The sequence below is a fragment of the Erpetoichthys calabaricus genome, chromosome 8 (genome assembly GCF_900747795.2).
Source record: "Erpetoichthys calabaricus chromosome 8, fErpCal1.3, whole genome shotgun sequence".
Taxonomy (NCBI): domain Eukaryota; kingdom Metazoa; phylum Chordata; class Cladistia; order Polypteriformes; family Polypteridae; genus Erpetoichthys; species Erpetoichthys calabaricus.
Genome location: NC_041401.2, coordinates 158,621,299 through 158,646,657, shown reverse-complemented (window position 1 = coordinate 158,646,657; position 25,359 = coordinate 158,621,299). Strand labels below are relative to the sequence as shown.

The 25,359-nt window shown below is 39.2% G+C and overlaps 1 protein-coding gene across 1 annotated transcript in view; it reads right to left on the bottom strand.

Moving 5' to 3' along the window:
- Positions 1–25,359, bottom strand: part of LOC114656637 (protein boule-like) — a 212,456-nt gene that overhangs the window by 100,980 nt on the left and 86,117 nt on the right. The window contains exons 5-6 of the mRNA XM_051931058.1: positions 24,181–24,256; positions 18,475–18,632 (exon numbers count right to left, since the gene is read on the bottom strand). Of these exons, the coding sequence (XP_051787018.1) occupies positions 18,475–18,632; positions 24,181–24,256 (234 nt within the window). The remainder of the gene's footprint in view (positions 1–18,474; positions 18,633–24,180; positions 24,257–25,359) is intronic.

Here is a 25,359-nt window from a genome sequence, read left to right as displayed (position 1 = left end):
GCATAAATGGGTGTTCAACTCACAGCCAAAAGTGTTTATATTTGGAAAAAAAACACCAAGCGCAAAAAAGTATACATAATGAATTTTTTTTCTTTTCTAACATATGCATACGTACCAAGATCTGATCTTCACTTAAACAGCATACTTAGATAAAGGTTATATAATTGAAAAATTTGATTTAACAATAATTTGTTCAACAGCAAACAGATATGCCATTTCCATCTATTGAAAATGTAACAACACCCTTTTTCTTTGATAGTTGAGATTACCTGCCTTTGCAGAAATAAACTCACATATGGAAATTCCTATAACTGTCTACCATCAGGGCTTGGGCATCTCACCATCATAGAATAAACTATGAATTATTCATTCCACTAGAGTGTGATTTAGGGTAATACAGAACAATGTAAGACACACTTTAAACACTGGACAGCTGAAAGAATTCTATGTATTGGAGTGGGAAAATGTTTCTCCCAGTCAGTTTCAGCCACTGGTAGACAGTTATAGGAATTTCCACATGTGAGTTTATTTCTGCAAAGGCAGGTAATCTCAACTATCAAACAAAAAGGGTGTTGTTACATTTTCAACAGATGGAAATGGCATATCTGTTTGCTGTTGAACAAATTATTGTTAAATCAAATTTTTCAATTATATAACCTGTATCTGGGTATTCTGCTCAAAGCACCCTTTCGTTTATGCCAAAATCCCATCTGGTACTGTCGCTAAATAACTCTGTCTTTGTCTCAGTTGTGCAGAAGTTGGGATCTTTGCCTAAGTGTTCATGAGCAAACGTCAGTCTTGTCCTGTTCTTTCTGGACAGCAAAGGTTTCCTCCTGGCACTAGATCTAATTTGTGCAGACTCCTTCTAATGGCAGATTCATGGACTTTCATATCAACTGTGACAAGGGCTACCAGTAGGTCCTGTGATGAAACTCTGGGATTCTTTTATTATTTTGCATTTCACTCTCGGATGAACTTGCTGGAGAAGCCTGGCCTGGACATGTTGGGAGTTGTTTGATATCTTCACTTACAGATGATCATCCCAATGGTGGAAAGGTTTATTTCCCATTGTTTGGAGATCATTTTAAATCCCTTCCCAGACTTATAGGCATCTTAACCTTCTTCAGAAGAAGCTCTAGGCATCACTTTAGGATCCTGTGCCTCTGGATCCAAACCTTCATGCCAACTCACCACATAACCACCATGTTGTCTATTGTATTCAGTTCTGTTTTGAATTCAGTCTTTAAAGACTGTTAATTTCAACCTTATTGCCAAATATACAGGGTGAAAACCCCAAACCTTTATGTGTGCTGATTGTGCTTGTTTCACAGTGGCACAGTCTGCAAGATTTTGCTTGGAAATTATTGAACAGCAAGACCTTTCTATCATTATTACCAAAATGGCAACAGAGATCCAGTCCTTGTGGGTTCAGGTTGGCGAACAGAGTAAACAGCTCAGTGACAGTGAGGTGCATAACCAAGTACGTGTTGCTCACTGACAGGACCAATCATGAGCTCCGTCCCAGGTACAAGTATTATTACCATTATAAGATAACAATGAGATTAAATCTTATTTTCTTATCTTTTAGCGTACCATCACCCAACACCATTGGGAGTGAGTGAAGTGGGCCAACACACTGACACCTTGCCTAAAGAGCGAGACGCAGCGAACTTACTAAAAGCTCAATGAGCAGGCCACCTAAATACTGACACAATAAAATCTGAGGTGATGAAAAGGTATGGCTTCTCCCTGGGCCAGCAGGCGAGGCTTTGTAAATAGTGGAAATGCGACCGGGATAGGCCTTCACGCTCTTAAGCCTTTGACTTATGGGGCAAAGTAGGGAGACGGTTAACACTAGAATTACCAAAGTCTACAAACAGACTTGAAAATCCAGCCCACTTTAAATCCGTTTGCACCTCTCCATTCAGCGTCTTCTGTGTTGCAAATGTGTCGATAAGCCCAAGCAACAAGGAGACAGCACCATGATACTAATCCCCACCTCCTACTCCATATTAATGGCTCATTGATAGGGTACAAACAACATTAAGAGGAGAAAGGGGCTTGTTGAATACTTGGTTAAACAGCTAAATCACCAACCGAGCAAATGGGAGTATCATGGTTACGGGCTGAAAAAGTGGAAGGAAGGAGACCCGATTCCCAACTCCGATCAGCCCTGTTGTTTCCTTGCTCATAAATCGTCCCTTAACTTCAGCACCAATTTAATGGCCAAACAGCAGCAGGAGCCGGAAGCAGTTATCCTGTCTGTCCCAGAGGCCGTGAGCGAGAAACCTGGAAGGACCTCTTTGCTTGCGTGTGACATTGTGAGTGAAATAGGGGCGATTGTATAAGAATGTCCGTATAGACTATAGAAATAAGCCGAGGTGGAACTTGAAATCAAGAGTATGCTGGACTTAGGCGTAATTGAGAAGAGCACTACACAGTCCCTGGTCCACTCCCATCGTCTTAGTTTCCAAACCAGAAAGAGGTTTTGCATGGACTCCTGTTGGCTTAATCATAATTCAATGCCTATTCGATGCCATAAGTGGATGACCTCCTTGAGCATCTCGGTAAGCCCAACATAACTCGCCAGTCCTATCCACTAATTTCTTCCAAAAAAACATCAAGTCGAGTTTTGAAAGTCCCCAATGTCTTACTGTCTACCACACTACTTGGTAGCTTATTCCAAGTGTCTATCGTTCTTTGAGTAAAGAAAAACTTCCTAAAGTTTGTGCGAAATTTACCCTTAACAAGTTTCCAGCTGTGTCCTCATGTTCTTGATGAACTCATTTTAAAATAACAGTCTCGATCCACTGTACTAATTCCCTTCATAATTTTAACTCTTTTAGGGCTAATTTTTTTTTTGTTTCTTTTCTCCCAGGGCTGAATATTTTTCCAAAAACTAACATTTTTTAAAAAAGAACACAAAGCAATTGTTTAACATATCAAATCAACAAAAAATATTTACTTTTGACAAATGTTACTGTCTTGCATGTTGTATGAGCCTGAATTCTCTATGTGTTGTTTTGATGCCTATTTTTCAATTGTCTGTTGCTGCATTTTCTAACATATATTGTTAGTGTGTACTGTAGAGAGACAAGTCACCCATTTGCCATCGTGCCATGCCACTGCCACCAAGTGTTCTGCCTGCATGAAAACCGTATTGTCACCTCTTTTCATCTTCTGAAACTTTATGAACTTTATGTATGGCATTATAGCCTGGCTCACCCCATGGGATTTGCTTCTGTTTATTACAGAAGTGAATAAAACTTTGCAGCAGCACGTACCTAAGCCACCAGGGGACAAAACACGTTTGGACCAATGCTCCCTGAAGTTATCTCACCAGTTCTGTCCCATCTCTATTTGTAATGCCACAGCGCGCTTCATCTCGTCTTTCGTTGTGGGTTTCCACTTTGAATAACGAGAATGCGATGCAAACGCAGCCTGCGATTCAAAAAAAATCTCTGCCTACCCATTTGTCTCGTCTGACAGTAGCTGAAAAGCAGCATCAGGAGAGAGCAGCCTGAAGTACAGCAGCTGGTGATCTGTCGTGTCCAAAAGCAAGCCATGCCGTCTTGTAAACTCCGGTAGCCATATCGGCTCTCAACGGATCAATGTATGTGTATTTATCCCATGCGAACCTTGCCGTAGATGCATCGGCTGCGCGAAGGCACTCAACTGGCAGCAGATCCGCTCGCGCGGCATCGGCTGGTGTCTGATCAGCTGATGCCTGCTTCTAACTCTCTTGCTCGATCTCCTGATCACTGCCAATAAAGTCCGATTCTGAAAAATCAAGAGTCCGACTCCACGGTAATGCGCAAAACAACGTCTGCCAAGTGTTTTCTTTTCTGCACTTGCTTCGCTGCCTTTTCACATGTCGGTGCCATCTTGCCATTGTTTACATTTCGCAACTCACGCACACGCAATGTTTATTTGCCGAGTCAACGAGTCTAGCATTCCTCCAAGCACAGAGGGAATGCCTGTGACGTGACAGTGAGATTTTTCGCCATTAACAGCTGATTGTCGCCCTTTATCCCTGGATGTCGACTTTTGTCGACATTCGCCTTCAACCCCTCCTGTCGACAAAAGTCGACATCCGCCCTAAAAGAGTTAAACACTTCAATCATGTCACCTCTTAATCTTCTTTTGCTTAAACTGTAAAGGCTCAGCTCTTTTAATCTTTCCTCATAATTCAACCCCTGTAGCCCTGGAATCAGCCTAGTCGCTCTTCTCTGGACCTTTTCTAGTGCTGCTATGACCAAAACTGCACACAGTGCTCAAGATGAGGCCTCACAAAGGTTGAGCATAACCTCCTTGGACTTGTACTCCACACATCGTGCTATATAACCTAACATTCTGTTAGCCTTCTTAATGGCTTCTGAACACTGTCGGGAAGTCGATAACTTAAGAGTCCACTATGACTCCTAAATCCTTCTTATAAGGTGTACTCTCGATTTTCTGACCGCCCATTGTGTATTCAAACCTAACATTTTTACTTCCTATGTGTAATACTTTACATTTACTGACATTAAATTTCATCTGCCACAAATCTGCCCAAGCCTGTATGCTATCCAAGTCCTTCTGTAATGATATAACAGATTCCAAATTATCTGCTAATCCACATATCTTGGCATCATCTGCAAACTTAACCAACTTGTTACTTATATTCCTATCTAAATCATTTATATATATATTAAAAATAGCAGTGGCCCTAGCATTGACCCCTGTGGAACACCACTCTTAACATCGGCCAGTTCTGATGAGGTTCCTCGCACCATCATCCTCTGCTTCCTGTGTCTGAGTCAATTCTGCACCCATCTAAAAACATCACCTTGAACTCCCACTTGTTTTAATTTGATGCCCAACCTCTCATGTGGCACCTTATCAAATGCTTTGTGAAAGTCCAGACAAATAATATCATATGCTCCACTTTGATCGTATCCTTTTTTTGCCTCCTCATAGAATTCCAGCATGTTAGTAAAACACAACCTCCCTCTTCTGAACCCATACTGACTGTTCAGAATAACTCCTGTCCTTGCCAGGTACTGCTCAATCCTATCCTTAATAATTCCTTCCATTAATTTTCCTGTGATGCATGTTGAGCTTACTGGCCTATAGTTGCTTGGATCGGCCCTGTCACCCTTTTTATATAATGGGATGATATTTGCTTTTTCAAGTCCTTCGGAATCTCTCCAGTGTGCAGTGACTTCCTAAAAATATGTGTCAAGGGTTTATATATGTACTCGCTAGCCTCCTTAAGAACTCGAGGGTAAATATTATCTGGTCCTGGTGATTTGTTTGATTTCAGCTTATTTAATCTGAGAAGCACTTCTCCCTCTACAATTTCTAAATCCCTCATTACCTCCTTAGTAGTCCCTGTTACCTCTGGGAAGTTATCCACTTGCTCAGTTGTAAACACCTCAGAAAAATGTAAGTTTAGGGCATCCGCTATTTCACTGTCTGTATCTTTTAATTCCCGTTTACTATTTCTGATGCACTTGATCTCCTCCTTGACTGTTCTTTTACTACTAAAATGCTGAAAGAATCTCTAAGGGTCATCTTTCGCCTTATCTGCTATATTCCTCTCCAACTGTCTTTTAGCCTCCCTGATATCCTTCTTAATGGTTGCCCTCATTTTCTCATAGGCTCTACGATTCACTTTGCAGTCATTAGTCTTATATGCCTTATAAAGCAGTTTTTTCCTTTGCAACTTCTTTTTTAAATCTTTGATAGATAGATAGATAGATAGATAGATAGATAGATAGATAGATAGATAGATAGATAGATAGATAGATAGATAGATAGATAGATAGATACTTTATTAATCCCAAGGGGAAATTCACATACTCCAGCAGCAGCATACTGATACAAAAAAAAACCAATATTAAAGATTGATAATAATACAGGTAAAAACAGACAATAACTTTGTATAATTTTAATGTTTACCCCCCCCCCCCCCCCCCCCCCCCCCCCCCCCCCCGGGTGGAATTGAAGAGTCGCATAGTTTGGGGGAGGAACAATCTCCTCAGTCTGTCAGTAGAGCAGGACATTGTCAGCAGTCTGTCGCTGAAGCTGCTCTTCTGTCTGGAGATGACACTGTTTAGTGGATGCAGTGGATTCTCCATAATTGATAGGAGCCTGTTTAGCGCCCATCGCTCTGCCACAGATGTCAAACTGTCCAGCTCCATGCCAACAATAGAGCCTGCCTTCCTCACCAGTTTGTCCAGGCGTGAGGCATCTTTCTTCTTAATGCTGCCTCCCCAGCACACCACCGCGTAGAAGATGGCGCTCGCCACAACCGTCTGACAGAACATCTGCAGCATCTGTGGCAGATGTTGAAGGACGTCAACCTTCTAAGGAAGTATAACCGGCTCTGTCCTTTCTTACACAGAGCATCCACCATGGAGTTTTTTTTTGTTTCCTATTAATTCCAAATTTAGGTATGTATCTGTCCTGCATTACATGTAAAATATTTTTAAACCTGTTACACTGCTCCTCGACTGTCTCCACACTTAAAAGCTTATCCCAGTGTATCATACTTAGACACTGTTGCATCTGCTCAAAATTAGCCCTACCAAAGTTCAACTTAACAATATTGGTCTTTGCATCTGTGCTCTTACAAAATACTGAGAACTGTATTACCCTAGTGGTTCAATCACCACTACACCCTCAATTCTATCCTGATTATTACAAAATACTAATTCCAGACAGGCTTCACCCCTTGTTGGTGCTTTAACGTGCTGTGTTAGAAAACAGTCACTGATTACTTCTAAAAACTCCTGCTCTTGTGCTCCTCCATCTGCAAGGTTATCCCAGTTAATAGTTGGATAATTGAAGTCCCCCATGACTATAATATCTCCCTGTAAACTTGCCTTTTTGATATTACTAAAAAGATGTGTGTTGAAATTACTGTCTGAATTGGGTGGTCTATAACACACTCCTAAAATAAGACCTCTTTCCCTAATATTTTCCAGGCGAAGCCACATGTCCTCACTAAGATGGGGCTCATCATCCAGCTGAAGGGGACTTACATTTAAATCCTGTTTGATATAAACAGCAACCCCACCTCCTTTTCTGTTCTGTCTATCCTTCCTAAAAATGTGTATCCCTCTATGTTACACTCATCCCCATCTTTGTTATTTAGCCAGGTTTCCGTTATTGCTATAATGTCATAATTATGCTCTGCTACATACAACTCCAACTCACTTACCTTATTTTTCAACTTCTAGCATTAAGGCAAGCTATTTTTAATGTGTTACTCCTTCTACATTTAAATGTTTGCTTAGAATTTACATTACTATGCATTTTTATTTCTACACCGTTGTTTGTTCTTCCATGTATAGATCTAAACCTGGCCTGTCCTAAACTCCCTTCCCCCCCATTCCCTTGTTTAAACAATCTAAACTAGCCTACACATACACCTCCCCAATACATTGGTGCCCCTCCAGTTCAGATGTAACGAGTCACAGTGGAACAGGACCCATCTGTTCCAAAAGAAGTCCCAATGCCCCATAAACCTATACCCTTCTACCCTGCACCAAGATTTGAGCCACACGTTAAGCCTTCTAATCTCCTCAATCTTACCTGGACTGGCGCGTGGCACAGGCAGAACTTCGGAGAAGACTGCCTTGTCAGTTCTGCTCCTCAGCATGGCACCTAACTCCTTGAATTTGGATCGCAGAACTGACAGACTACCCTTATGTATGTCATTTGTTCCAACATAGACAATGACAACTGGATCCACCCCCGCTCTGGCCAAGAGCCTATAAACCCTTCCAGGAAGGTTTCCCACCAGTGCTCCCGGAAGGCAACACACCGTGCGAGACTCTCTCTCTCTGGAGCACACCTGCCCTTCAATCCCCCTAATGATTGAGTCCCCAACTATCACTACCTCTCTCTTTTTAGGAACTGGTTTTGAGGTGCCCGTTGGGGTTTCTCATCCCTACCTACCATCTCAGAATTATCAGAGACACTGTCCAGTTCTGCAAGGACATGATAACGGTTTGACACTTCTAATTCTGGAGTTGATGCCCCCGGACAGTGTGCACCCTTTACCTTACGCCTTGTGACCATGACCCAACTATTTCTACCTGTCTGGTCTGGAATCTCCTCCCGCACAACCTTGGGGGTGCACACTATCTCTCTAAAGGACACCTGGGCCAAATCCACCAATTCTCTATTACAACGCAGGTCAGCCAACTCCTCCAGTTCAGTGACCCTGAGCGCGAGGTGCTGGATCAGCTGGCATCTCTTGCAGATGTAGCCCTCATAGACAACTGGCTCTTCCAAACCATCATCTAAAAAGTCCAACATCCAACAGGATGTGCATTGCACGGGCCTCATTATTAAAATTTGATTTGGGATTAGTAACCTGCCTTAACTTTTTTTTTTCTTTTCTTCAAATTAAATTTCTTCTTCTTTTCGGCTGCTCCTTAACTTAAATGGCCATTATCTCCTAGGCCATGAGTTTACCCTTGTCACCGATCAGGCTCCTTTACACTCAATGGCAGTTCACAGGGAATCGAACCCACAAGGCACAAGGTGGTTTTTGGACCTAAAGCCTTACCGGTTTAGATGTAAGATGCAAGATTCAAGATGCCTTTATTGTCACTGTACAGCCTCTGAAGACCTTTCTTGGCAATTGCTGTCATGTTTGTTGTCCATGACATGTCCTGGCTGATGGTGACTCCCAAGAATATGAAACTCTGGAATGTCTTCACCCTCTCGCCATTAATGCTTGTGGGATGGTGAGCACTGAGATCAGTCTCCTGAAGTCATTAATCAGTTCCTTTGTTTGGAACTGAGTGCAAGAGTTTACCATCCTCCATTGCGGGGCTCTCTTCATCCCAACACTGATGTTTTGTCACGGGTTCACAACATTTCTGTTTAGGCCGCCCGACCCAGCAGATCTGGGCTCTTTAGGTGGGTAGGTATAGGGGGGTTGGTGGGTATGAGAAGCAGCTTATGGGCTTGAATAATTGTACTTGCCCGTCTATCCGGGCTTGGCACTGTCCACTAATCCTTTCTTTTTCCCTCTGTAGTCCAGCAGACTGAACACAAGACTTCTGACGTCACTTAAAGGTCCAGTGCCTCTGGGCCAGCTCATTCCTGCTCACTCATCATATAAACTCCATCTTGTATTCAGTTCTGTTTTAAATTCAGTTTGTAAAGACCGTTATTTTCAACTTGCTTTCTAAATATACAGGGTGGCTACCCTAAACCTTTCTCTTTGTGTTTATTATATAAAAAAGTAAAAACTGCACACACCTGATGAGCCCCAGCTAGGGCAAAACACGAGTTGAGTACTCTTTGTATTATTTGGTAGGTATTAAATAACATGTCTACGATCTGCTTTCGCAACTGAGAGGACGTGGCGGATCTCTGTCGGCTGACTGACCAACCACAAGCATTACCACCCAAATATCAGATTGTGATCAGACCTAAGTATATAAATGTAGAGAGCGAGAGAGCTACACTACTGATCAACTACTGACATAAGTTTAAATTAGCAAACGCTGAAAAAAGAAAATTTTAAAATATTACAAATGTGCCTTCTTTGGGGAACAACAAGGGTTACAACCTACAGATGTTCTATAGCAAGTGAAGTAAATTAAGCCTTGCAAGTTGAAGCAAACAATTTGCACAAGTGTCCTAACCTCTGTCGATTACTTAAAAAGCCTGCCTTAATGCAGAGTTGGAACAGACTGTGTTACTACACCCTCTGAAGTACTACTTGGACAATATTACAATGTAGAAAGTTGTAAATTCCATTGATAATGGCAAGAAAACAGCAATTAACAAATAAACTGGGACAGACCATTACTACCTTTAGAAGTATATGCCTTTCATTTGGAGGAACAGCAAAAAAGTCAAGTGTCAGTGAGTACGGTGTCATGCACAATCCAAAGGCAATTGGAAAGTGGAAGAAACTCTCATAGGAAGAGATCTTGCAGACCCAAAGTCACAACCCAATCAGAAGACAAGTTTCTGAGGGTTACCATCTTGCCTAATAGGTCGAAAGTGGTTGAATGTTAACAGGTCTCAGTTTCAACTGTGAAGAGGAGACTTTGTGCTGCAGGTTTTATAGAGCTAGCGGCAGTAAGAAAGCCATTTATCAAAGGATAAAAAATGGGCATTGAAATACTGACTGAGGACTACTGCAGAATGGAAGAAATTCTTGTGGACCAATAAATCAAAATTTGAAATCTTTGGTTCATCACGCTGGGTGCTTCTACACCATCAAGTTGGTGAAAGGATGGGTTCTCAGTGTGTGACACCAAATGTCAAACACGGAGGAGGAAGGGTTATAGTCTGGGTTTCTTTGGCTGGAGGTAGAGTTGATGACTGGAATTCTGAATCAAAATGGTTACCACAGTTGGCTGCTATATCAGCAAAGGGTGGTTAATTTGATGAATTAAAAATCTGAAAATTTTTTACACTTTTTTTACACTTGATGATTCCTTATTTTTTAATTTGCCATTGTTTATATGTTCTATGCCTTGATTTCATGAAACATCCAAGACTTTAAACTGCATGCATTTCCATAAAAACTGAAAAACTGAAGTGTTCTAAAACTTTTAACTAGTATAGTATATACTGTATAAATTTTATAATAATGACATTCACAAACACCCATATGTAAAATACAAGTACAATATTAACAAATCAAAACCAAAATAACAACCCATACAAAAAAAATCAAACAATACAAAATATATAGTCATTTATAAAAGTCATACAAATCCCCTGAACAAATTCTAATAATCAGGATAAACAGCCCTAACAGTTCTTGCAAAGGATGAATAATAAAATATTACAATGCCAACACTGGATAACCAACCGAGATAATGAATGGTAAGACCATAAGGTGATGGGAAGAATCAAAAATTTGAGACATGATTATTTAGTCTCATTCCACCAATGTTTGAGGTAAGAAATAACCAAGGTTATTATAGTTAACGAAAACTAAAATCAAAACTTTAACTATTATTAAAAAAACATTTTCGTAAACTGAAATAAAATAATTAACAAAACCGAAATGAAAAACTAAAACTAAACAAAACTATTAAAGTAGCTGGAAAAACTGAAATAAAATAATAATTTACTATAATATTTTTAGTTTTCGTTTTTGAATGAATATTCTTGCCATTAGTCTTCAACCCTTGTAAGTTTTCTCTAAAACAGAAAGTCATCCACCACGAACCGCCCGCATATATTCATTCAGTGAACAACGGCTGGTGATGGAGGGCGGCTGTTTACACAGCATTTGCGGTGACAGAGCAAGCTGAGTACAGGAGCATAAAGCGTGAGAAATAGAAAGCGATTTGCGTGCCGCCTTTCTTTGTGCTTGTTGTATATCAAGATGTAATTCAAACGGCTGAAATCAGAATTTACTGGTCAACAAAACGTTTACTATATGGACAGAAAAATTCACGAGTGAGTAATGTTTCAGTTTATTTCTCAGGTGTCTGCTTTTTGTTGACAGCAATTTACCTGCCACTTCGCACAGGAGAAATCATTTTTACTTTCTCATATACGAAGTATAGAGAAAGTATAGTAATCATGGAAAAATTCGACCTTGATATTTTGATGAATCTTGACATTATATAGACTAACCAGTGTCCAACAATGCTGTTTTTTTGAATTGTATGTGTGTGTCTGTTTGTGTGTAAACACGATAACTCAAAAACGCAACTAGATAGATGGATGAAATTCGGCATGTGGTTGTTACACCACAATTATAGATCTGTATTAACTTTTGGGCCAAATCCATCAACCGGAAGTGGTACTTTACCTGAACACATACTCGATTTTTTTTTATTTATACAGCTGCAGAGTCCGATTTATTCAACTTTACTTTTATAATAATTGTTCAATATATTATTAATTTGATTTGTTGTTGATGGTTCCTTAATGTAAATAGTATAAATATATAATCATTGTCTTGCGGTTTACTCCTTAAATATCCATCCCCATATCTGAGTATACAAGAAAGTCGAGGGGAGAGCACTCCCGGTTTTTGAAAATAAAACGGCACTGATTGAGAGACTGACTAGGTCATCACACAAGATCAGTATATTGTTGCTGACCAATCACTTTTGCTTTAAAAACAGTTTAACAATGAAGCGATACAAACAAAGGTCTGACAAGTGATGAAAAACTAAACATACTAATGGGTTTTTGTATTTATCCCATATTTATTAATTTATCTTTTTCATATTCACAACTCAAAATATCTGATATTGTGAAAGGAATACATTAGCAGAATTATATTTTAAAATATTTGTCACCCTTTTTTCAATGTTTTTCTCTCTCTCTCTCTCAAAACAGATAGTTGAGATATCATATTCTTTTTGTTCTTAACATCAGCCTTATCATACATATTGCATTCCAGGGATTTTTCCTGCCTTGCAATCAAACCTGCTGTGGTAAGCTCCAGATTTCCTGCAATCCTACTCTAAACAGGTTTAGATAATGTATATGTTGTTCTTAATTTCAGACGCTGTCTCTGTTGTTTTATGCCCGTCCATACTCCTATTACCTGCTCTTGCTCTGCTCATTATGGGTTTACATCCCTTTATGGTGGTCTATTCAAGACACAGTGCCCCTAACCTTGACACTACATGCTTGTTGTTCTTTGTTTCCCTCAATACAGCTAGGTGGGGTCTGCACACTGATTCAAGTCTAAGAGACCTGTTCTTCCTAAGCCCCTGTGATTTTCATGAGAAAATATTTTAAAAATTATAAAATTGTGTAAAATTGTTCATATTCAGTGTCTAGTTTTGATTATGCTTGTTTTTATCAGACAAAAACAAAACCAGATAGTAAACCATGTAGCGTAGTAAGCTTCCACTAACATTAAACTCATATCCAAATCTGTTAAGTGTACAGTTCTGTCTGATTGTGACACAAAACTAACTCCGTAGGAGCTCCATGCCATAATTACTAAAACTAAAACTGAAACTAATATATATAAAAATAAAATAGAAATGTCTTTGTGAAATAAAAACTAAACTAAAACTAAAAATACATGATGAAGAAAACTAAAACTAAGCTGAATTTCCAAGTAAGGTCAGAAAAAATATAGAAATAAAAAATAATATAAAAAGGCAAAACTATAATAACCTTGGAAATAACAAAATTATATTTTTACCCAGACCACTAAAATACCTCTGACACAACATCTTCCAGGACGGACTGTATGTTGAGCAAAACACTTTTCTGCTTTGGTCATAATACAGCTCAAATGACACTACCCACTACAGATTTCTATTCTATGGTTCAAGTTCATTTTGCACGGTTATATTGATCTTTCTGCTGTAAAAGCAACTGAAGATGTTATTTTTGCAATAATTAAAGTATAACCAAATCTAATGTAATCTAAACAATACCAGAAGAACAGAAGATTATACATGAAATATACATACAGAGAAGAATAGACCATGGGCCTCATGCATAATGCTGTGAATAGAATTCACACTTAAACATGGCATATGGACAAAAGCGGAAATGTGCGCGCACACAAAAAAATCCAGATGCATAAATCTGTGTATACGCCAACTTTCACATTCTTCCGCTCCATAAATCCCGGTCAGCGTGAAAAGTAACGCTCATACGTGCACTTGCCGCCCCACCCCGACTCCTCCCAGAAATACACTTCTTTTAATATGCAAAGTTTCTTAAATCCCATCGTAACTAAAGTAGCATGTTAAATGCTTCGTATTCTATGTGTTCATCTATGTACTCTTATGTGTGTGAATCACTATGTGCTTCTTAAATGGGCTTTCTCATACGCCAAATGGACACATAATACATTACATTCATGATGTTACAGCTCTCTGAACAATTTAAATACTAAGATGCATACTTGATATCATTTATCATGATGATAGAAATTAAAGCATGTATAAAAAATTGAGGCACATTGGCACAGTGGTAGCGACAAGCTTGCACCACTTCCAGAGACTGCTTGTTGCGCCATGCACAACCCTCAATAAAAGAATTTATTGCAGCAGTACTGTCTCTTTCAAACATACTAACCCCCAATTCCTATCCTTCCTCTTCTTTCTCCAAATAACCAATCGCCACACAATCAGCTCTTTAATAAATGTAAAGCCATCTGTAAGCTTAGAACGCCGATTCTTCAAAACTTTTAAGGAACACTGAAATATCTTCGTAGTACATGTTTAATTAATTCCATCCATTTATCCATTCAGGGTCATGCCAGTCCCAGCAAGCATACAGTGCGAGGCAGGAACAATTCCTGAACGGCAGCTCATCGCTACCACTGCGCCACCGAGTCCTCGCACATTTAATCATTAATAATATCCATCCATCCATTATCCAACCCGCTATATCCCAGTTACAGGGTCACGGGGGTCTGCTGGAGCCAATCCCAGCCAACACAGGGCGCAAGGCAGGAAACACACCCCGGGCAGGGCGCCAGCCCACCACAGTCATTAACAATATACAGTACATTATTTAAATGAAGTTAAACATTTATCTGTATAATGTAATATATATACGTTACTGCATTTTATCTTAACAATTATATCAAGAGCTCGAAGATAGATAGATAGATAGATAGATAGATAGATAGATAGATAGATAGATAGATAGATAGATAGATAGATAGATAGATAGATAGATAGATAGATAGATAGATAGATAGATAGATACTTTATTAATCCCAGGGGGAAATTCACATATTCCAGCAGCAAAAAAATATTAAATTAAAGCAGTCTGTCGCTGAAACTGCTCCTCTGTCTGGAGATGACACTGTTTAATGGATGTAGTGGATTCTCCATAATTGATAGGAGCCTGCTGAGCGCCCTTCGCTCTGCCACAGATGTTAAACTGTCCAGCTCTATGCCAACAATAGAGCCTGCCTTCCTCACCAGTTTGTCCAGGGCCTGGAAATCTAAATCAACTTAGAAGCCAGTCGTCATCTGTAAATACGTGCTCTCTTCTACTGAATTGAATTGAATTCCTTTATTGTTATTGTATGGTACAATGAGATTCAATATGCAAATCCTCCATTAACTTATTTTCCTAAAAAATGCTAAAATAATAACAACAATAATAATAATACTAGGATAAAAAAAACTGAAAAATATACAATATGAAAGCATAAGTGGCTCTGGTTGTGCAATGCTACAACTGTAATGCAAGGTTACAGTGAGGCAATTGTACTTATAAGTATACAGTAATCCCTCCTCCATCGCGGGGGTTGCGTTCCAGAGCCACCCGCGAAATAAGAAAATCCGCGAAGTAGAAACCATATGTTTATATGGTTATTTTTAGAATGTCATGCTTGGGTCACAGATTTGCGCAGAAACACAGGAGGTTGTAGAGAGACAGGAACGTTATTCAAACACTGCAAACAAACATTTGTCTCTTTTTCAAAAGTTTAAACTGTGCTCCATGACAAGACAGAGATGACAGTTCTGTCTCACAATTAAAAGAATGTAAACATATCTTCCTTTTCAAAGGAGTGCAAAGCAAGCAGTCAAAAAAAAAATCAATAGGGCTTTTTGGCTTTTAAGTATGCGAAGCACCGCCGGTACAAAGCTGTTGAAGGCGGCAGCTCACACCCCCTCCATCAGGAGCAGAGAGAGAGAGAGAGAGAGAGAGATAGAGAGAGAGATAAAAAATCAATACGTGCCCTTTGAGCTTTTAAGTATGCGAAGCTCCGTGCAGCATGTCCTTCAGGAAGCAGCTGCACACAGCCCCCCTGCTCACACACCCCTACGTCAGCGCAAGAGAGAGAGAGAGAGAGAGAGAGAGAGAGAGAGAGAGAGAAAAAGTAAGTTGGGTAGCTTCTCAGCCATCTGCCAATAGCGTCCCTTGTATGAAATCAACTGGGCAAACCAACTGAGGAAGCATGTACCAGAAATTAAAAGACCCATTGTCCTCAGAAACCCGCGAAGCAGCGAAAAATCCGCGATATATATTTAAATATGCTTACATATAAAATCCGCGATGGAGTGAAGCCGCGAAAGGCGAAGCGCGATATAGCGAGGGATCACTGTAAACAGTTCTACCAGGAGCACTTGATAGACTGATTGAGTGCGTTTATAGCTCTTGGGATGAAACTGTTTCTGAACCATGAGGTCCACACAGGAAATGCTCTGAAGCGTTTGCCAAATGGGAGAAGTTCGAATAGACTGTGCCCATGGCTGAGGCAGCGTGTGCTAGATGCTGTATCCTGATATTTCTCCCTGCTCTTGACACAATCCCGTAGAGCTTTCCGATCAGATACAGTGGGATAAAATACTCTGAGCAGTGCACTGAGACTAACAACACTAAAGTGGCTATAGTATTTGGAATAGTTTGGCCATTTGGTGCACCATTATATGGTTACAGGTTGATTACAATCGGATGCCTTGAACAAAAAAATGCATTTGATAAAGCCGCGTCAGGGATGTGAATCTAAAAAATAAAGGGAAACCATACAGGAACAGTAGCACTGCTTTGATGCTAAGTGCCGTCAGTTTGCAAAAGCAAGTGGAGAACTTGCATATGCAAGGGATTGAGCTGGCGTGAAAATGTGCATGGTTTTATGCCAAGTTTAGTTTTTATACATCGCGATGTGAACGTGGAAACAAGTGTACGCAACATTTTTGTGCATATACACTGTATACATGAGGTCCCATTTCTGAAGCTGAGTAATATATGACATAGGAAAAGTCTATAGGCTCCTGTTATAAATCTTCCGTCTGATGCCAGCAAGTACAAAATAACAGAAATTCATTGTAAAGTTGATAATATTTTCTTAACCCTTTAACCGCCAACTCCCTAAATATTCCCCACGCCAGGTAAAATCTGAACAATTTTCGTTTTTTTACTTTTTTACATTTTTTTTACATTTTTTACATTTATTCAATCAGTATTGACCACTAAATGTTGTGCAAGTTCTAGAAATGGGCAAACACATAATAAAACACAAAATGTACCTTTTCTCAGGCTTCTGGATTTATTGTCTACTACAAAACGGAACAGTCAAAAGTAATTCAAAAGTCAAAAGTAGTTCAGTCAATCATAGTTTCATTCCCAGTATTTGAGTTTGCTGTGCCACAGGCCAAAGCAGGGAACTGCACAAAGTCCTGGATTACTGGGACACTTTGAGCAGAAGGTCTTGACGTCTCTACGCTGACCCTTCTTTGAACAGACACGACAGCGTTTTTCTGAAAGTCCAAAGTCCTTACATTCATCTGGCAACACTGCTGAAATACTACTCATAGGATCCTCTTTGCCAGTGTATACACGAAATCTATAAATGTAACCTGAATTCTCAGCTAAGCAAAACATCTTGATACCAAACCGTGCCCTTTTCAATGGTAGATACTGTCGAAACTGTAAGCGGCCCTTACACAACAATAAACTTTCATCAACTGCAACTGACGGTCCTGTCATGTAGGGCAACTGAAATGCTTCAAATAAATGATCAATCACAGGATGTAGCTTGAACAAGCGGTCGCGGTTTGGATCTTTCTTATCTGGCTCATTTCTGTTGTCATTCAAATGAAAGAATTTCAGCAGCAAAGAGAATCGGTTACGTGTCATGACAGCTGCAAAAATAGGTGTTGCATACATAGGATCTGTAGACCAGTACATCTCAATATCTGGTTTTCTGATTATTCCCATCAACATCAAAATCCCAATGAATTTTTTCATTTCGTTTTCATCAGTGTCAAACCAAGCACGAACACGGGAATGTGGAGGTAAATTGGGATTTTTCTCAATAAACTGTGCTGCATACAGATTTGTCTGATGAACAAAATGTCTGATCAAATCAGGTGACACAAACAGCTCATAAAACTGCTCAGCAGTGTAACTGTTTACATCAACAGTAAAGCGACACGTTGCCTCAAACGGATGCAGAAAAGGTAGTTCACCTCGGGCAGCAGTCCAGTTGAGATGCTGGGGATACACCCACTCATCGCCGTCATCCGATGCGTCTTCATTCACAGTATCATGCAGCGCACGTTGCTGCTCATCATTGTCGCTAAAATCTTCTTCAGAACTGCTACAATCATGATCAGAACAGTCCAAAATCGCCTGCAAAGCCTCACTTGAAGTTAGTTTACGTTTCGCCATATTCACAGCTGTTACATGCGAATCACGTCACATGACCGGCCAAAACAACCACAGACTTGTCGAAATACAACGTAGTAATAATACCCACGCCAAACCGTCAGTTATACTACTTGCCAGGCATTCATATAACCACAGGCAAATGTGCCGGATAATTCCGGCAGTATGGCGTTAGCAATAAAACAACGGTGCCGGATATATCTGGCAGAGGGCGGTTAAGGGGTTAATAAAAAGCAGATATAAGTATGGCAATAGGAAACATTGCTAATTATAGCTTGTAACGTGAATACTTTCAAACTGAAAATAACTGCAAAAAAAGCCTCAAAAACACACACACACACAAAAACAAACAAACAAACAAAAAAAAACAGTAAAACTTACAGGCCAGATATGAGTTACTGGGGCTGTTTCAAGGGTGGGGAAGTAGGCCATTCCATTGTGGTAAGTATAGGGATATCCACTTGAGGTGGTCATGTACATGGTGCTTGAGCCAGAAGGAACTAAACTTTCATTTGAACCTAAGAAAGAAACATTGTCATCTGTTTTGTCAGATGAACACAAAAGGAGACAAAAGGTGAACAAGTGTTATTAACTTAAAATCATACACAAACTGTACAGTAGATTATACACGTGAGAAATAAACTGTTTTAATAACAACTCCTGTGATGTTAATTCATAAGGAGCCAGAATTTTCAAGTTACTTCAGTGATGCAACTGGTAGGTACTGCTAGCATAGCCCCATTGTAGCTTTAGGGTATGCATAATACACATGAATAAGAAATATACAATACACTACATTGTTGGCACGTAGACTTATCTTGCTCAACTGGAAGAATCCTAACTCTCCTCTTTTAAGTCAGTGGGTAACTGAACTTTTATATTATTTGAAATTGGAAAAAATCAAATTCTCACTTAGAGGATCTGTGCAGAACGTTTTCAAAACATGGCAGGATCTAATCAATAATATTTTAGAATAAGCTCTTAAAGCACTGAGGAAGTAGATTCTCTCCCTATTTCTTTTTCTTCTCCATTTATCTTTATCCACCTAATAAACTCATCAATTTATTTATTTTTACTATTTTTAAAGTTTTAGTCCATTGGTCATGCTCTCTTTCTCAGGGGTGGGGTTGATTTGTTTTCAATCCTATTTTTTTGTAAAAATTGATATATTTGTATGGAATGATTACAATAAAATCAATAAAATTAAAAAAAAAAAAAGAAATATACAAGAAATACATCAAGTTAAATACAGGTGTTCCCCCAAATTAAAAACAACCAATTAACAAAAATTATGTATTCAAAGAAAGTCGATTAGTATACTTCTTTTGACTTAAGGACCAGAACAAAGTTGAATTTATGCTACTAGTGAGTCTGGGATGATTCTGAAATGTGTGCTGCCAGTGCTAAAAACTGATTATTTTTGGAGTCATTTCAAGCATACCTCGCTTCAGCCTACAATACATTGTGGGGTTGAATAAAGTTGGTGATGTGTAATTATAGTCTCAGTCATACTATACATTGTATTCATGTATTCTGATTCAGTCAGTTTGTCACATGTGTTGCTCACATGCCTTCTCATATATTTTTAGCATCCTGGTTCCAAAATAATGAAAAAATAGTTGGAAGGGCAAAAGAAATATGGAAAAGCAAAAGAAATACTGAAAACTCATTCGTTTGAATGTGAAATGTAAAAGTGACAAAGCATAGATAAACAACCCAATTAAAGACTAATGAAGGAAAAATGTCCAATGATGGTTTGTGTTGATGACCAATTATTATCGAACAAACTCTATGTCAGTTGCAGTGTACCTAGGAAGGTACCGTACAAGTACCTTATCAGAACCAGACAATGTAGTATGATACTAGCAGTGATAATGTTCAGATCTTAGTCCTGATATCCTAACTCTTTTAACTGCCATAGTGCTAAGTTTAAATAAACTACACAAATAGTCCTATAGTAGTCTGATGTTTATTATCAAGGTGGGTAGCTGTGTATCTGATTGCTTGTTAACAGTGGTGCACTCAAAACTGACAACTTAAAATCATCCATTTCCCACATATTTAAATACTAAGCATACCAATAAACACTACATTCAAACTTCCATCCATCCCCTTCACATACTCTTAATGCAAACGTTCAAGTGGCATCAAAGTCCTTGTTGTTGCTACGTGTCCTATAGGATTACTACAAATATTCACATTGGTTCAAACAAAAAACCTTAAAATTAACATATTACTCTACACTGTTAAAAAATCAATTAGTTATATTCTACATTTATGAAGTGTAGCATTAACTAGTAGATTCTTTATTTTGTATTGTTACTCCATTGATAAAGGCATCATTATCAGGAAATCCTGTCTTTGGTAAGTATGGAACACCAAATAGAAAAAAAAGGAATATTTAGAGAGTAATGTATTTACGAGAATAGTTAAATATTAATGGAAGCTAGTGAAATGATCAGTTTCCAAGTCCTGGATAATCTTAATATTTGTCAGCTATTACCTGCACAGGTTATTCTAATAAAGTTTATAATCCCTGTTTCAAAAGATGTATAATATCTGCAAAGACAGTTCCACAATAGTCAGAAGGAATGTAGCATTTAAGAATCTTGTATCATTTTTCAAAATGCATTTTACTTACAGCACTGCAAATACAGAATAAATAATAACATTTAAATGTATAAGGCAATGTTCTTTTGCTCTATGCAGCAAGACAAGTGTGAATTTATCAATATTAAATATTAAATGATTGTTTCATTATCATGATACATACATATATATGTGCGTGTTGTTTGATATTGTGATGGGCAGCACGCATGGGACAAGTTTTCTTACCTAGAGAGGAGGCCAGCCCTACAAAGGCACAAGAAACAGGGTGAAGATCATCCTGCCTCAACCAGGAGCTAGGCAGAAGATGCTACTGCGGCAGTGGGTACACTGACAATACAGCAGGGTTGGACCGAGGAACAATACCCAGCTGGGAGGCCAGTGTAATGGAAGGACGGTCTTTGGGGGGGGGGGGGCAACCTAATAGGACTACATGGTCCCCTGACATGCTCAGTAGCAGCCTCCCTGGGTGACACTACCTGTGCAAACACCAGCAAGGTACACTGGAAACTGTAGGACAGCCTTGTCAAGGTCTGTGGGTGGCCCCAAGGATCAATCATTCCTACTTTGTGGGACTTCCATTTAACCCAGTGGTACTTCCATTGGGCCATGCCATAGCACCAGAAGAACTCCTGGGTCCAAAATAAAAACAGCTGCTCGACACCATCCAGGCAAGACAGAGTTGGGTGGAAGGATGGAAGGAGAGAGGAAAACAGAAAGAGAAGAATTGCACTGGAAATGTTACTGTGTTTATTAAAGAAGCATTTTTGTAAAAAGGTACAGTGCATCCGGAAAGTATTCACAGTGCATCACTTTTTCCACATTTTGTTATGTTACAGCCTTATTCCAAAATGGATTAAGTTCATTTTTTTCCTCAGAATTCTACACACAACACGCCATAATGACAACGTGAAAAAAGGTTACTTGAGATTTTTGCAAATTTATTAAAAATAAAAAAATTGAGAAAGCACATGTACATAAGTATTCACAGCCTTTGCCATGAAGCTCAAAATTGAGCTCAGGTGCATCCTGTTTCCCCTGATCATCCTTGAGATGTTTCTGCAGCTTAATTGGAGTCCACCTGTGGTAAATTCAGTTGATTGGACATGATTTGGAAAGGCACACACCTGTCTATATAAGGTCCCACAGTTGACAGTTCATGTCACAGCACAAACCAAGCATGAAGTCAAAGGAATTGTCTGTAGACCTCCGAGACAGGATTGTCTCGAGGCACAGATCTGGGGAAGGTTACAGAAAAATTTCTGCTGCTTTGAAGGTCCCAATGAGCACAGTGGCCTCCATCATCCATAAGAGGAAGAAGTTCGAAACCACCAGGACTCTTCCTAGAGCTGGCCGGCCATCTAAACTAAGTGATCGGGGGAGAAGGGCCTTAGTCAGGGAGGTGACCAAGAACCCGATGGTCACTCTGTCAGAGCTCCAGAGGTCCTCTGTGGAGAGAGGAGAACCTTCCAGAAGGACAACCATCTCTGCAGCAATCCACCAATCAGGCATGTATGGTAGAGTGGCCAGACGGAAGCCACTCCTTAGTAAAAGGCACATGGCAGCCCGCCTGGAGTTTGCCAAAAGGCACCTGAAGAACTCTCACACCATGAGAAAGAAAATTCTCTGGTCTGATGAGACAAAGATTGAACTCTTTGGTGTGAATGCCAGGCGTCACGTTTGGAGGAAACCAGGCACCGCTCATCACCAGGCCAATACCATCCCTACAGTGAAGCATGGTGGTGGCAGCATCATGCTGTAGGGATGTTTTTCAGCGGCAGGGACTGAGAAACTAGTCAGGATAAAGGGAAAGATGACTGCAGCAATGTACAGAGACATCCTGGATGAAAACCTGCTCCAGAGCGCTCTTGACCTCAGACTGGGGTGACGGTTCATCTTTCAGCAGGACAACGACCCTAAGCACACAGCCAAGATATCAAACGAGTGGCTTCAGGACAACTCTGTGAATGTCCTTGAGTGGCCCAGCCAGAGCCCAGACTTGAATCCGATTGAACATCTCTGGAGAGATCTTAAAACGGCTGTGCACCGACGCTTCCCATCCAACCAAGGATAGGTGTGCCAAGCTTGTGGCATCATATTCAAAAAGACTTGAGGCTGTAATTGCTGCCAAAGATGCATCAACAAAGTATTGAGCAAAGGCTGTGAATACTTATGTACATGTGATTTCTCAGTTTTTTATTTTTAATAAATTTGCAAAAACCTCAAGTAAACTTTTTTCACGTTGCCATTATGGGGTGTTGTGTGTAGAATTCTGAGGAAAAAAATGAATTTAATCCATTTTGGAATAAGGCTGTAACATAACAAAATGTGGAAAAAGTGATGCGCTGTGAATACTTTCCGGATGCACTGTATTTGTAAAAATAAACCTTTTATTGTATCAGGACTTGTATCATTATGTCTGAGGTATGGGGCACAGCAACCCCCCCTACTGGTCACAATATACATCTTTTGTAATGGTTAAAATGTATGCATTTGCTTACATTTTATTATTTATGACAATACCAGTATGTATGAAGTGTAACGGTATTCATTTTATAACATTTGCCACCATACCAAGTTGGCTACAACTGCTCACAAGGTGATTTAAGCTAGTTCATAACATAATCTGGTTGTTCTAACCAAATGCACAAACTCAAATCAGTGATCATAAAAAATAAGCAGATAGACCTTGGACAGCCCACTGAGTATACAACATTGATCTTAGTAGTAGGTAGGATAAAAATTAGCAGAAAATCTGTGAATTCATTTAAACACAAAATGAATGCAGTAAGAAACTGTGTGTTGGTTTACTTGTGTCTTAATGGTGATGTCTTTTTGTATGGATTTGTATGTGACATGTGTGTAATACAGGAAACTGCAATTTTAATAGTGCTACCCAGAGTGCTGTGCAGATGAAGAAAACAGGAAGGAGTGAAAAATCCTTGAATGCTTATTTTGTAGATGCTTCGGCGAAAACAGTACTTTTTAGTTCGATAGAGGCGAGTACCTGTTATCAAAACTGTGGCCCTTTGTGAATTCATGCATCCTCCGTGCAAGGTATTTTACTGTTCTTATATTTAATTAAATTAATTCTATCCCAGAGATGCAGCAGTCTTTATTTTTTGTTAGCATATGTGAAGTGAAACCAGCTACAGAACATTTTTGTAGAACCAACAAAGGCAGAATGAGAAAAACACGTATTTGGCGATCGAGCAAGCAAAAATTACAACTAATGGAGAAATCAGGTCATACCGGAAAAAGTTATTTTTAAAATCAATATGATATTATACCATGTTTTCTGCAAGACATTTGTAAGACAGTCAATAAAACTGGGTAGAGATATTAGCATAAGCACAGTCATCTAAGCGCTTCTAAGAAATTGAATTTAAACACAAATAAACATTAGATTACATTTTTTTAATATGCATACAAATCCTTAATGCCCAGTGAATATTATTTTAATACAATTACCAGAACAGCACTGAATTCCCACTTGTTGCTTACGTATGGCCTGGGCAATGTTCAGTTTTCTGTCCCTAAAATGAAGCTCATCAATCTGTACAAAAGAGAAAAGATTAAGAAAATAACAATAAAAATAAACAGTAGCTTCTTCAGTATAGATTTAAATATGATATATTTACCAATAGAAAAAAAATTTAAATCACAAGAAACTCACAAAGAAATACTTCAAATGACTACATCTGAAAACATTTAATCTGCATAAAAGAATAAAGTACATTCAAATTTCATCTTTAGCAATGGATGCAAACCTTGTACAGTGGATAATAGCAATGCTAATCAAATTTTTCAATACAACTACAGTACTAAAACAGCATTTAACGCAAAGCATTAATTTTGCTCAAAAGGAAGCCTCACAAAACATGACTTTTTCAGAAACTTTTAGTTTTTGCCTTTATTGACAAAATCGCATTATCATGAAAAGTTGCAATAGATGTCCACGTCCAACAATCAGCTGGTTAGACACCCCCAATGACTCAGTCATAGTTCTCTGCAATAAGTTATGACAAGCAACCTGCATTAGCTCCTCTGCATGTGCAAGAGTTGTTGACCAAAGTATATTCACCCGAAAGTACAATATATACAATATGTCTGCTAAACAAATATGTAAAGTAGGTGTTGTGATGCGTTCCAGCTGAAAAGAGGCTTGAAAAGCAATAATACAGTCAAGAAGCACATTAACTGGAAGTGTAGCCAGAGATACTTTGGAAATTTGATACGTAATTCCTCAAGTCTGTGAGGACCAGCAACTGCAATCATAATTATGAAATGCTCTCAGACTTTAAAGTCAAGAAACAACATGGCAGTGTGACGCTTGCCTACCATATACTGTATACAGTATAGCAAAAGCAATCAGTGAAGTCAGAATTCAGCAGTTCTTCTCAAAACTGGTTAGCCAATTAAGCTTAAATGTAAAGGTATCACTCATCTCTTTCTTTTCACCACTGTGTGCAGCACCTCCCACCAAACTTCCTGTGAGACCACGTCAGGATTAGTGAGAAAGCATGTGGTGAATGAGTTAATAAAACAAAAGGTAGAAGCAATTCTTCATTGTTGTAATGTCACCATAAGCAATGGTAAGTGTGAGGCAGAGAGCACAGAAAACGTGGGTTTCTGTCTTTCACGTGCAACTGCACACCA